At 40.1% G+C, this 14,227-nt stretch overlaps 1 protein-coding gene across 1 annotated transcript in view; it reads right to left on the bottom strand.

Moving 5' to 3' along the window:
• Nucleotides 1-2,704: 2,704 nt before the first annotated feature.
• si:dkeyp-73b11.8 (BPTI/Kunitz domain-containing protein) overlaps nt 2,705-14,227 on the bottom strand; it is a 30,891-nt gene continuing 19,368 nt past the window's right edge. Inside the window, exons 5-6 of the mRNA XM_055910115.1 lie at nt 4,564-4,642; nt 2,705-4,340 (exon numbers count right to left, since the gene is read on the bottom strand). Of these exons, the coding sequence (XP_055766090.1) occupies nt 4,259-4,340; nt 4,564-4,642 (161 nt within the window). The 3' untranslated portion in view covers nt 2,705-4,258. The remainder of the gene's footprint in view (nt 4,341-4,563; nt 4,643-14,227) is intronic.

Raw genomic sequence — 14,227 nt, 5'->3', positions numbered from 1 at the left:
GCTTTGGATTATGATTGCTGTAAATAATTGTGTTAGCTAGCATACACCGATGTCATGGTCACATAAGCCACGGCTAACACAGTTGTCTTCATGCTACAGATTTTGTCATCGACAGCCATCAACACTGTTAAGCCCTGCACAACTAACGTGCTGTTTCCCATTTAACAACAGGTATTTATACATGTTATATTTTGTATTGTATTTTTGTATTTTGTTCGCCCAGTATGAAAATGTGATGCAAGGGATTTTGTCATCGACAGCCATCAACACTGTTAAGCCCTGCACAACTAACGTGCTGTTTCCCATTTAACAACAGAAATAAATGATGCTCAACTGGGACCACTGGCCGAAGTTATTTATTATTATAAAACACAACGCATGGAGAGTACACTATACATCTGTTACACTATGTGGTTCATAAGGACAGTGTAGCTAACATACCGGTCCATACTGCTGTAATGATATGCTATGTGGTTCATAAGGACAGTGTAGCTAACATACCGGTCCATACTGCTGTAATGATATGCTATGTGGTTCATAAGGACAGCGTAGCTAACATACCGGTACATACTGCTGTAATGATATGCTATGTGGTTCATAAGGACAGTGTAGCTAGCTAACATACCGGTCCATACTGCTGTAATGATATGCTATGTGGTTCATAAGGACAGTGTAGCTAGCTAACATACCGGTCCATACTGCTGTAATGATATGCTATGTGGTTCATAAGGACAGTGTAGCTAGCTAACATACCGGTCCATACTGCTGTAATGATATGTTATGTGGTTCATAAGGACAGCGTAGCTAGCTAACATACCGGTACGTACTGCTGTAATGATATGCTATGTGGTTCATAAGGACAGTGTAGCTAACATACCGGTCCATACTGCTGTAATGATATGCTATGTGGTTCATAAGGACAGCGTAGCTAACATACCGGTCCATACTGCTGTAATGATATGCTATGTGGTTCATAAGGACAGTGTAGTTAACATACCGGTCCATACTGCTGTAATGATATGCTATGTGGTTCATAAGGACAGCGTAGCTAACATACCGGTCCATACTGCTGTAATGATATGCTATGTGGTTCATAAGGACAGCGTAGCTAACATACCGGTCCATACTGCTGTAATGATATGTTATGTGGTTCATAAGGACAGTGTAGCTAACATACCGGTACATACTGCTGTAATGATATGCTATGTGGTTCATAAGGACAGTGTAGCTAACATACCGGTCCATACTGCTGTAATGATATGCTATGTGGTTCATAAGGACAGTGTAGCTAGCTAACATACCGGTACATACTGCTGTAATGATATGCTATGTGGTTCATAAGGACAGTGTAGCTAACATACCGGTACATACTGCTGTAATGATATGCTATGTGGTTCATAAGGACAGTGTAGCTAACATACCGGTCCATACTGCTGTAATGATATGCTATGTGGTTCATAAGGACAGTGTAGCTAACATACCGGTACATACTGCTGTAATGATATGCTATGTGGTTCATAAGGACAGTGTAGCTAGCTAACATACCGGTCCATACTGCTGTAATGATATGCTATGTGGTTCATAAGGACAGTGTAGCTAGCTAACATACCGGTACATACTGCTGTAATGATATGCTATGTGGTTCATAAGGACAGCGTAGCTAACATACCGGTCCATACTGCTGTAATGATATGCTATGTGGTTCATAAGGACAGTGTAGCTAACATACCGGTCCATACTGCTGTAATGATATGCTATGTGGTTCATAAGGACAGTGTAGCTAACATACCGGTCCATACTGCTGTAATGATATGCTATGTGGTTCATAAGGACAGTGTAGCTAACATACCGGTACATACTGCTGTAATGATATGCTATGTGGTTCATAAGGACAGTGTAGCTAGCTAACATACCGGTACATACTGCTGTAATGATATGCTATGTGGTTCATAAGGACAGTGTAGTTAACATACCGGTCCATACTGCTGTAATGATATGCTATGTGGTTCATAAGGACAGCGTAGCTAACATACCGGTCCATACTGCTGTAATGATATGCTATGTGGTTCATAAGGACAGTGTAGCTAACATACCGGTCCATACTGCTGTAATGATATGCTATGTGGTTCATAAGGACAGTGTAGCTAACATACCGGTCCATACTGCTGTAATGATATGCTATGTGGTTCATAAGGACAGTGTAGCTAACATACCGGTACATACTGCTGTAATGATATGCTATGTGGTTCATAAGGACAGTGTAGCTAACATACCGGTACATACTGCTGTAATGATATGCTATGTGGTTCATAAGGACAGTGTAGCTAACATACCGGTCCATACTGCTGTAATGATATGCTATGTGGTTCATAAGGACAGTGTAGCTAGCTAACATACCGGTCCATACTGCTGTAATGATATGCTATGTGGTTCATAAGGACAGCGTAGCTAGCTAACATACCGGTCCATACTGCTGTAATGATATGCTATGTGGTTCATAAGGACAGTGTAGCTAGCTAACATACCGGTCCATACTGCTGTAATGATATGCTATGTGGTTCATAAGGACAGCGTAGCTAACATACCGGTACATACTGCTGTAATGATATGCTATGTGGTTCATAAGGACAGCGTAGCTAACATACCGGTCCATACTGCTGTAATGATATGCTATGTGGTTCGTAAGAATTGCGTAACTAACAAATTGTCAGCCAACATAACATGCAACTTATTAGAAAAGTAATTACTTCATTACGTTACTCAACATTTTCTTAACATTTGTCATAATTAGTTAAAGCAATGAATTTGTATCCGCTCTCGTCGGACGTCAGCTGCATATTTTCCGCCATTTTCTTCAAATATGAAAACATTGTGAAGCAACGCCCATTTCCGGAGGAGTTGCATTATGGACCCTAAAAGCACGGAAATCGTGCCCACTGTTTGTATACTTCGTATTTTGGTGAATGTAGTACAACATCTGGGAACTTTTGGCATACTAACTTTATCTATCCATACTTTGACCAATAAGCATACTACATTTACGTCAGAAATAGTATGGTTAGTGCGGCTAGTATGAGTATGTGGTATTCCAACACAGCTCCATTCCCCTTTAAGTTATGCACATCTTTCATTTTTGTGTTTATTTGTGTTTATTTATTTTTTTGTAACACATTTGAATATGTATCCTTCAAAATGTATATGGAAAAATGTATATTCACAACAACATCATAGCACAGATTGACTCGCTGCTTTTATTTACTTCCTGCTTTTATTTACTTCCTGCTTTTACTTTCTGCTTTGCTCCTATCGGTACACTCAAAATGGCTGCCAGTCCAGGGGGATGATATCATCTCAGTCCCATAATGGCACAATTTACTTGAAATGGGGACGACCGTTCTATTCATTCTATTTCTGTGGGTAAAACATGTTGAAGGATGATATCTCAATCCCATAATATATATATTTTTAAACAGTGTTTTGGTTCTTTCTCACATCATGGCCTTTACAATAATGTTACATACAGTAGTTGGAACAAAACCAATGTGAATGTTGATATACGGACCAAAACACAAACAGAATGTAGCACGTGAAATAAAACACACATTCCACACGAAGAACTATCGGAATATCAGAAGAACCCTGTTGCCCACTGAGGAGTTCAATAAAAGCACACCATGCTGTAATCTAATTCATTAACAATAGTGGCCCCCGTGGAGGTGATGTGAGTAGTTACCAAATATACCTGAAATAAACACAAAAGTCATAATGTAAACACGATGCTGTAATCTAATTCATTAACAATAGTGGCCCCCGTGGAGGCGATGTGAGTAGTTACCAAATATACCTGAAATAAACACAGAAGTCATATTGTAAAAGACGAGAGTGCAGAAAGTCTGATACGTGTAAGATAATTGGGAGTCATTTTAAACCACCATGAGGGAAATAGCCTGCATTAGTGAAGGAGAAGGCAGATATGACTCTCATTGTCCACTACTCCAACCCACAAACAAGGATTTGTGAATAATCGGATAACAACACATGATGGAAATATGACATTAGGGCTGTTAGTTGTAGATCTACATTCCTCTATTAAATCAACCTGAGAGGGGCCATTCAGGTGAGGGCCCTGCCTGGTGTTTCCCCTAGAAATACAATGACTGGCATTGGATACACTTAAAATGGAAAGTGGACTTGAATGGGATCATGCGTTCTAGTCATTCTCATTTCTATGGTGTTTCCAGTCCCGTGTTCTGCTTCTCTACGCCGTCTCAATTGGCTCCTGTTGCAGTGGCGTCGCCATCTTGACTTCCACTTTCTTTGGTGCACTTTTGTGATTCTTACTGATATTTGATATAAAAGGGCAGTTAGTTATTTGTAGCATAATTATGCCAAATTACAACAACAAAAAAGAATTCTGTATGATTATTTAAATCTTATTATTTAAATGTCTTCTCTTTTTAATTAAAGAGAATTATGAACTGTACTGTACTGTACTGTATCACCAGAGAATGACAAACGGTGTACTGTACTGTATCACCAGAGAATGACGAACGCTGTACTTACTTGCTCTGTATCACCAGGAAAATGACGACCCCGATAATTATTCCTCCCGTGATCCCCAACACCACTCCCAGAATCAGGGCTGCAGGAAGCAGAATAACGTGAGTGTTTTGTTAACAACAATAACATAAGTTAACTAATTAATAAAAGATCAAAACTGTAGAATAGACCTACACTATATAGACAAAAGTATGTGGACACCCCTTCAAATTAGTGGATTTGGCTATTTCAGCCGTTGCTGACCGGTGTATAAAATTGAATAACACAGTGTACTGTACTGTACTGTATCACCAGAGAATGAACAGTGTACTGTACTGTATCACCAGAGAATGAACAGTGTACTGTACTGTATCAACAGAGAATGAACAGTGTACTGTACTGTATCAACAGAGAATGAACAGTGTACTGTACTGTATCAACAGAGAATGAACAGTGTACTGTACTGTACTGTACTGTATCAACAGAGAATGAACAGTGTACTGTAATGTACTGTATCAACAGAGAATGAACAGTGTACTGTACTGTACTGTACTGTATCACCAGAGAATGAACAGTGTACTGTACTGTACTGTATCACCAGAGAATGAACAGTGTACTGTACTGTACTGTATCACCAGAGAATGAACACTGTACTGTACTGTATCAACAGAGAATGAACAGTGTACTGTACTGTATCACCAGAGAATGAACAGTGTACTGTACTGTACTGTATCACCAGAGAATGAACAGTGTACTGTACTGTATCACCAGAGAATGAACACTGTACTGTACTGTATCACCAGAGAATGAACAGTGTACTGTACTGTACTGTATCACCAGAGAATGAACACTGTACTGTACTGTACTGTATCACCAGAGAATGAACAGTGTACTGTACTGTACTGTATCACCAGAGAATGAACAGTGTACTGTACTGTACTGTATCACCAGAGAATGAACAGTGTACTGTACTGTACTGTATCACCAGAGAATGAACAGTGTACTGTACTGTACTGTATCACCAGAGAATGAACAGTGTACTGTACTGTACTGTACTGTATCACCAGAGAATGAACACTGTACTGTACTGTACTGTATCACCAGAGAATGAACAGTGTACTGTACTGTATCACCAGAGAATGAACACTGTACTGTACTGTATCACCAGAGAATGAACAGTGTACTGTACTGTACTGTATCACCAGAGAATGAACACTGTACTGTACTGTACTGTATCACCAGAGAATGAACACTGTACTGTACTGTATCACCAGAGAATGAACAGTGTACTGTACTGTACTGTATCACCAGAGAATGAACACTGTACTGTACTGTACTGTATCACCAGAGAATGAACAGTGTACTGTACTGTATCACCAGAGAATGAACAGTGTACTGTACTGTATCACCAGAGAATGAACAGTGTACTGTACTGTACTGTATCACCAGAGAATGAACAGTGTACTGTACTGTACTGTATCACCAGAGAATGAACAGTGTACTGTACTGTACTGTATCACCAGAGAATGAACAGTGTACTGTACTGTATCACCAGAGAATGAACACTGTACTGTACTGTACTGTATCACCAGAGAATGAACAGTGTACTGTACTGTAGCACCAGAGAATGAACACTGTACTGTACTGTACTGTATCACCAGAGAATGAACACTGTACTGTACTGTATCACCAGAGAATGAACAGTGTACTGTACTGTATCACCAGAGAATGAACAGTGTACTGTACTGTATCACCAGAGAATGAACAGTGTACTGTACTGTATCACCAGAGAATGAACAGTGTACTGTACTGTATCACCAGAGAATGAACAGTGTACTGTACTGTATCACCAGAGAATGAACAGTGTACTGTACTGTACTGTATCACCAGAGAATGAACAGTGTACTGTACTGTATCAACAGAGAATGAACAGTGTACTGTACTGTACTGTATCACCAGAGAATGAACAGTGTACTGTACTGTATCACCAGAGAATGAACACTGTACTGTACTGTATCACCAGAGAATGAACAGTGTACTGTACTGTATCACCAGAGAATGAACAGTGTACTGTACTGTACTGTATCACCAGAGAATGAACACTGTACTGTACTGTACTGTATCACCAGAGAATGAACAGTGTACTGTACTGTACTGTATCACCAGAGAATGAACAGTGTACTGTACTGTACTGTATCACCAGAGAATGAACAGTGTACTGTACTGTACTGTATCACCAGAGAATGAACAGTGTACTGTACTGTACTGTACTGTATCACCAGAGAATGAACAGTGTACTGTACTGTACTGTACTGTATCACCAGAGAATGAACACTGTACTGTACTGTACTGTATCACCAGAGAATGAACAGTGTACTGTACTGTATCACCAGAGAATGAACACTGTACTGTACTGTATCACCAGAGAATGAACAGTGTACTGTACTGTACTGTATCACCAGAGAATGAACACTGTACTGTACTGTACTGTATCACCAGAGAATGAACACTGTACTGTACTGTATCACCAGAGAATGAACAGTGTACTGTACTGTACTGTATCACCAGAGAATGAACAGTGTACTGTACTGTATCACCAGAGAATGAACAGTGTACTGTACTGTATCACCAGAGAATGAACAGTGTACTGTACTGTATCACCAGAGAATGAACAGTGTACTGTACTGTATCACCAGAGAATGAACAGTGTACTGTACTGTACTGTATCACCAGAGAATGAACACTGTACTGTACTGTACTGTATCACCAGAGAATGAACAGTGTACTGTACTGTACTGTATCACCAGAGAATGAACACTGTACTGTACTGTACTGTATCACCAGAGAATGAACAGTGTACTGTACTGTATCACCAGAGAATGAACAGTGTACTGTACTGTATCACCAGAGAATGAACAGTGTACTGTACTGTACTGTATCACCAGAGAATGAACAGTGTACTGTACTGTACTGTATCACCAGAGAATGAACAGTGTACTGTACTGTACTGTATCACCAGAGAATGAACAGTGTACTGTACTGTATCACCAGAGAATGAACACTGTACTGTACTGTACTGTATCACCAGAGAATGAACAGTGTACTGTACTGTAGCACCAGAGAATGAACACTGTACTGTACTGTACTGTATCACCAGAGAATGAACACTGTACTGTACTGTATCACCAGAGAATGAACAGTGTACTGTACTGTATCACCAGAGAATGAACAGTGTACTGTACTGTATCACCAGAGAATGAACAGTGTACTGTACTGTATCACCAGAGAATGAACACTGTACTGTACTGTATCAACAGAGAATGAACAGTGTACTGTACTGTATCACCAGAGAATGAACACTGTACTGTACTGTACTGTATCACCAGAGAATGAACACTGTACTGTACTGTACTGTATCACCAGAGAATGAACAATGTACTGTACTGTATCACCAGAGAATGAACAGTGTACTGTACTGTACTGTATCACCAGAGAATGAACACTGTACTGTACTGTACTGTATCACCAGAGAATGAACAGTGTACTGTACTGTATCACCAGAGAATGAACAGTGTACTGTACTGTATCACCAGAGAATGAACAGTGTACTGTACTGTATCACCAGAGAATGAACACTGTACTGTACTGTACTGTATCAACAGAGAATGAACAGTGTACTGTACTGTACTGTATCACCAGAGAATGAACACTGTACTGTACTGTACTGTATCACCAGAGAATGAACACTGTACTGTACTGTACTGTATCACCAGAGAATGAACACTGTACTGTACTGTACTGTATCAACAGAGAATGAACAGTGTACTGTACTGTACTGTACTGTATCACCAGAGAATGAACAGTGTACTGTACTGTATCACCAGAGAATGAACACTGTACTGTACTGTACTGTATCAACAGAGAATGAACAGTGTACTGTACTGTATCACCAGAGAATGAACACTGTACTGTACTGTACTGTATCACCAGAGAATGAACAGTGTACTGTACTGTATCACCAGAGAATGAACAGTGTACTGTACTGTACTGTATCACCAGAGAATGAACAGTGTACTGTACTGTACTGTATCACCAGAGAATGAACAGTGTACTGTACTGTACTGTATCACCAGAGAATGAACAGTGTACTGTACTGTACTGTATCACCAGAGAATGAACACTGTACTGTACTGTATCACCAGAGAATGAACACTGTACTGTACTGTATCAACAGAGAATGAACAGTGTACTGTACTGTATCACCAGAGAATGAACAGTGTACTGTACTGTATCACCAGAGAATGAACACTGTACTGTACTGTATCACCAGAGAATGAACAGTGTACTGTACTGTACTGTATCACCAGAGAATGAACACTGTACTGTACTGTATCACCAGAGAATGAACAGTGTACTGTACTGTACTGTTTCACCAGAGAATGAACAGTGTACTGTACTGTACTGTATCACCAGAGAATGAACACTGTACTGTACTGTATCACCAGAGAATGAACACTGTACTGTACTGTATCACCAGAGAATGAACAGTGTACTGTACTGTACTGTATCACCAGAGAATGAACAGTGTACTGTACTGTATCACCAGAGAATGAACAGTGTACTGTACTGTATCACCAGAGAATGAACAGTGTACTGTACTGTACTGTATCACCAGAGAATGAACACTGTACTGTACTGTACTGTATCACCAGAGAATGAACAGTGTACTGTACTGTACTGTATCACCAGAGAATGAACAGTGTACTGTACTGTACTGTATCACCAGAGAATGAACAGTGTACTGTACTGTACTGTATCACCAGAGAATGAACACTGTACTGTACTGTACTGTATCACCAGAGAATGAACACTGTACTGTACTGTACTGTATCACCAGAGAATGAACAGTGTACTGTACTGTACTGTATCACCAGAGAATGAACAGTGTACTGTACTGTACTGTATCACCAGAGAATGAACACTGTACTGTACTGTATCACCAGAGAATGAACACTGTACTGTACTGTATCACCAGAGAATGAACAGTGTACTGTACTGTACTGTATCACCAGAGAATGAACAGTGTACTGTACTGTATCACCAGAGAATGAACAGTGTACTGTACTGTATCACCAGAGAATGAACAGTGTACTGTACTGTACTGTATCACCAGAGAATGAACAGTGTACTGTACTGTACTGTATCACCAGAGAATGAACACTGTACTGTACTGTACTGTATCACCAGAGAATGAACACTGTAATGTACTGTACTGTATCACCAGAGAATGAACACTGTACTGTACTGTATCACCAGAGAATGAACAGTGTACTGTACTGTACTGTACTGTATCACCAGAGAATGAACAGTGTACTGTACTGTATCACCAGAGAATGAACACTGTACTGTACTGTATCACCAGAGAATGAACAGTGTACTGTACTGCACTGTACTGTATCACCAGAGAATGAACAATGTACTGTACTGTACTGTATCACCAGAGAATGAACAGTGTACTGTACTGTATCACCAGAGAATGAACAGTGTACTGTACTGTATCACCAGAGAATGAACAGTGTACTGTACTGTATCACCAGAGAATGAACACTGTACTGTATTGTACTGTATCACCAGAGAATGAACAGTGTACTGTACTGTACTGTATCACCAGAGAATGAACAGTGTACTGTACTGTACTGTATCACCAGAGAATGAACACTGTACTGTACTGTACTGTATCACCAGAGAATGAACAGTGTACTGTACTGTACTGTATCACCAGAGAATGAACAGTGTACTGTACTGTACTGTATCACCAGAGAATGAACAGTGTACTGTACTGTACTGTATCACCAGAGAATGAACAGTGTACTGTACTGTACTGTACTGTATCACCAGAGAATGAACAGTGTACTGTACTGTACTGTACTGTATCACCAGAGAATGAACACTGTACTGTACTGTACTGTATCACCAGAGAATGAACAGTGTACTGTACTGTATCACCAGAGAATGAACACTGTACTGTACTGTATCACCAGAGAATGAACAGTGTACTGTACTGTACTGTATCACCAGAGAATGAACACTGTACTGTACTGTACTGTATCACCAGAGAATGAACACTGTACTGTACTGTATCACCAGAGAATGAACAGTGTACTGTACTGTACTGTATCACCAGAGAATGAACAGTGTACTGTACTGTATCACCAGAGAATGAACAGTGTACTGTACTGTATCACCAGAGAATGAACAGTGTACTGTACTGTATCACCAGAGAATGAACAGTGTACTGTACTGTACTGTATCACCAGAGAATGAACAGTGTACTGTACTGTACTGTATCACCAGAGAATGAACACTGTACTGTACTGTACTGTATCACCAGAGAATGAACAGTGTACTGTACTGTATCACCAGAGAATGAACAGTGTACTGTACTGTATCACCAGAGAATGAACAGTGTACTGTACTGTATCACCAGAGAATGAACAGTGTACTGTACTGTACTGTATCACCAGAGAATGAACAGTGTACTGTACTGTACTGTATCACCAGAGAATGAACAGTGTACTGTACTGTATCACCAGAGAATGAACACTGTACTGTACTGTACTGTATCACCAGAGAATGAACAGTGTACTGTACTGTAGCACCAGAGAATGAACACTGTACTGTACTGTACTGTATCACCAGAGAATGAACACTGTACTGTACTGTATCACCAGAGAATGAACAGTGTACTGTACTGTATCACCAGAGAATGAACAGTGTACTGTACTGTATCAACAGAGAATGAACAGTGTACTGTACTGTATCACCAGAGAATGAACACTGTACTGTACTGTATCACCAGAGAATGAACAGTGTACTGTACTGTATCACCAGAGAATGAACAGTGTACTGTACTGTATCACCAGAGAATGAACAGTGTACTGTACTGTATCACCAGAGAATGAACAGTGTACTGTACTGTACTGTATCACCAGAGAATGAACAGTGTACTGTACTGTATCAACAGAGAATGAACAGTGTACTGTACTGTACTGTATCACCAGAGAATGAGCAGTGTACTGTACTGTATCACCAGAGAATGAACACTGTACTGTACTGTATCACCAGAGAATGAACAGTGTACTGTACTGTATCACCAGAGAATGAACACTGTACTGTACTGTATCACCAGAGAATGAACACTGTACTGTACTGTACTGTACTGTATCACCAGAGAATGAACACTGTACTGTACTGTATCACCAGAGAATGAACAATGTACTGTACTGTATCACCAGAGAATGAACAGTGTACTGTACTGTACTGTATCACCAGAGAATGAACACTGTACTGTACTGTACTGTATCACCAGAGAATGAACAGTGTACTGTACTGTATCACCAGAGAATGAACAGTGTACTGTACTGTATCACCAGAGAATGAACAGTGTACTGTACTGTATCACCAGAGAATGAACACTGTACTGTACTGTACTGTATCAACAGAGAATGAACAGTGTACTGTACTGTACTGTATCACCAGAGAATGAACACTGTACTGTACTGTACTGTATCACCAGAGAATGAACACTGTACTGTACTGTACTGTATCACCAGAGAATGAACACTGTACTGTACTGTACTGTATCAACAGAGAATGAACAGTGTACTGTACTGTACTGTCGATCACCAGAGAATGAACAGTGTACTGTACTGTATCACCAGAGAATGAACACTGTACTGTACTGTACTGTATCAACAGAGAATGAACAGTGTACTGTACTGTATCACCAGAGAATGAACACTGTACTGTACTGTACTGTATCACCAGAGAATGAACAGTGTACTGTACTGTATCACCAGAGAATGAACAGTGTACTGTACTGTACTGTATCACCAGAGAATGAACAGTGTACTGTACTGTACTGTATCACCAGAGAATGAACAGTGTACTGTACTGTACTGTATCACCAGAGAATGAACAGTGTACTGTACTGTACTGTATCACCAGAGAATGAACACTGTACTGTACTGTATCACCAGAGAATGAACACTGTACTGTACTGTATCAACAGAGAATGAACACTGTACTGTACTGTATCACCAGAGAATGAACAGTGTACTGTACTGTATCACCAGAGAATGAACACTGTACTGTACTGTATCACCAGAGAATGAACAGTGTACTGTACTGTACTGTATCACCAGAGAATGAACACTGTACTGTACTGTATCACCAGAGAATGAACAGTGTACTGTACTGTACTGTATCACCAGAGAATGAACAGTGTACTGTACTGTACTGTATCACCAGAGAATGAACAGTGTACTGTACTGTATCACCAGAGAATGAACACTGTACTGTACTGTATCACCAGAGAATGAACAGTGTACTGTACTGTACTGTATCACCAGAGAATGAACAGTGTACTGTACTGTATCACCAGAGAATGAACAGTGTACTGTACTGTATCACCAGAGAATGAACAGTGTACTGTACTGTACTGTATCACCAGAGAATGAACACTGTACTGTACTGTACTGTATCACCAGAGAATGAACAGTGTACTGTACTGTATCACCAGAGAATGAACAGTGTACTGTACTGTACTGTATCACCAGAGAATGAACAGTGTACTGTACTGTACTGTATCACCAGAGAATGAACACTGTACTGTACTGTACTGTATCACCAGAGAATGAACACTGTACTGTACTGTACTGTATCACCAGAGAATGAACAGTGTACTGTACTGTACTGTATCACCAGAGAATGAACAGTGTACTGTACTGTACTGTATCACCAGAGAATGAACACTGTACTGTACTGTATCACCAGAGAATGAACACTGTACTGTACTGTATCACCAGAGAATGAACAGTGTACTGTACTGTACTGTATCACCAGAGAATGAACAGTGTACTGTACTGTATCACCAGAGAATGAACAGTGTACTGTACTGTATCACCAGAGAATGAACAGTGTACTGTACTGTACTGTATCACCAGAGAATGAACAGTGTACTGTACTGTACTGTATCACCAGAGAATGAACACTGTACTGTACTGTACTGTATCACCAGAGAATGAACACTGTAATGTACTGTACTGTATCACCAGAGAATGAACACTGTACTGTACTGTATCACCAGAGAATGAACAGTGTACTGTACTGTACTGTACTGTATCACCAGAGAATGAACAGTGTACTGTACTGTATCACCAGAGAATGAACACTGTACTGTACTGTATCACCAGAGAATGAACAGTGTACTGTACTGTACTGTACTGTATCACCAGAGAATGAACAGTGTACTGTACTGTACTGTATCACCAGAGAATGAACAGTGTACTGTACTGTATCACCAGAGAATGAACAGTGTACTGTACTGTATCACCAGAGAATGAACAGTGTACTGTACTGTATCACCAGAGAATGAACACTGTACTGTACTGTACTGTATCACCAGAGAATGAACAGTGTACTGTACTGTACTGTATCACCAGAGAATGAACAGTGTACTGTACTGTATCACCAGAGAATGAACAGTGTACTGTACTGTACTGTATCACCAGAGAATGAACACTGTACTGTACTGTACTGTATCACCAGAGAATGAACAGTGTACTGTACTGTACTGTATCACCAGAGAATGAACAGTGTACTGTACTGTACTGTATCACCAGAGAAT

Source organism: Salvelinus fontinalis, unplaced genomic scaffold (assembly GCF_029448725.1).
Source record: "Salvelinus fontinalis isolate EN_2023a unplaced genomic scaffold, ASM2944872v1 scaffold_0001, whole genome shotgun sequence".
Classification (NCBI taxonomy): domain Eukaryota; kingdom Metazoa; phylum Chordata; class Actinopteri; order Salmoniformes; family Salmonidae; genus Salvelinus; species Salvelinus fontinalis.
This window is presented reverse-complemented; position numbering and strand designations above follow the sequence as displayed.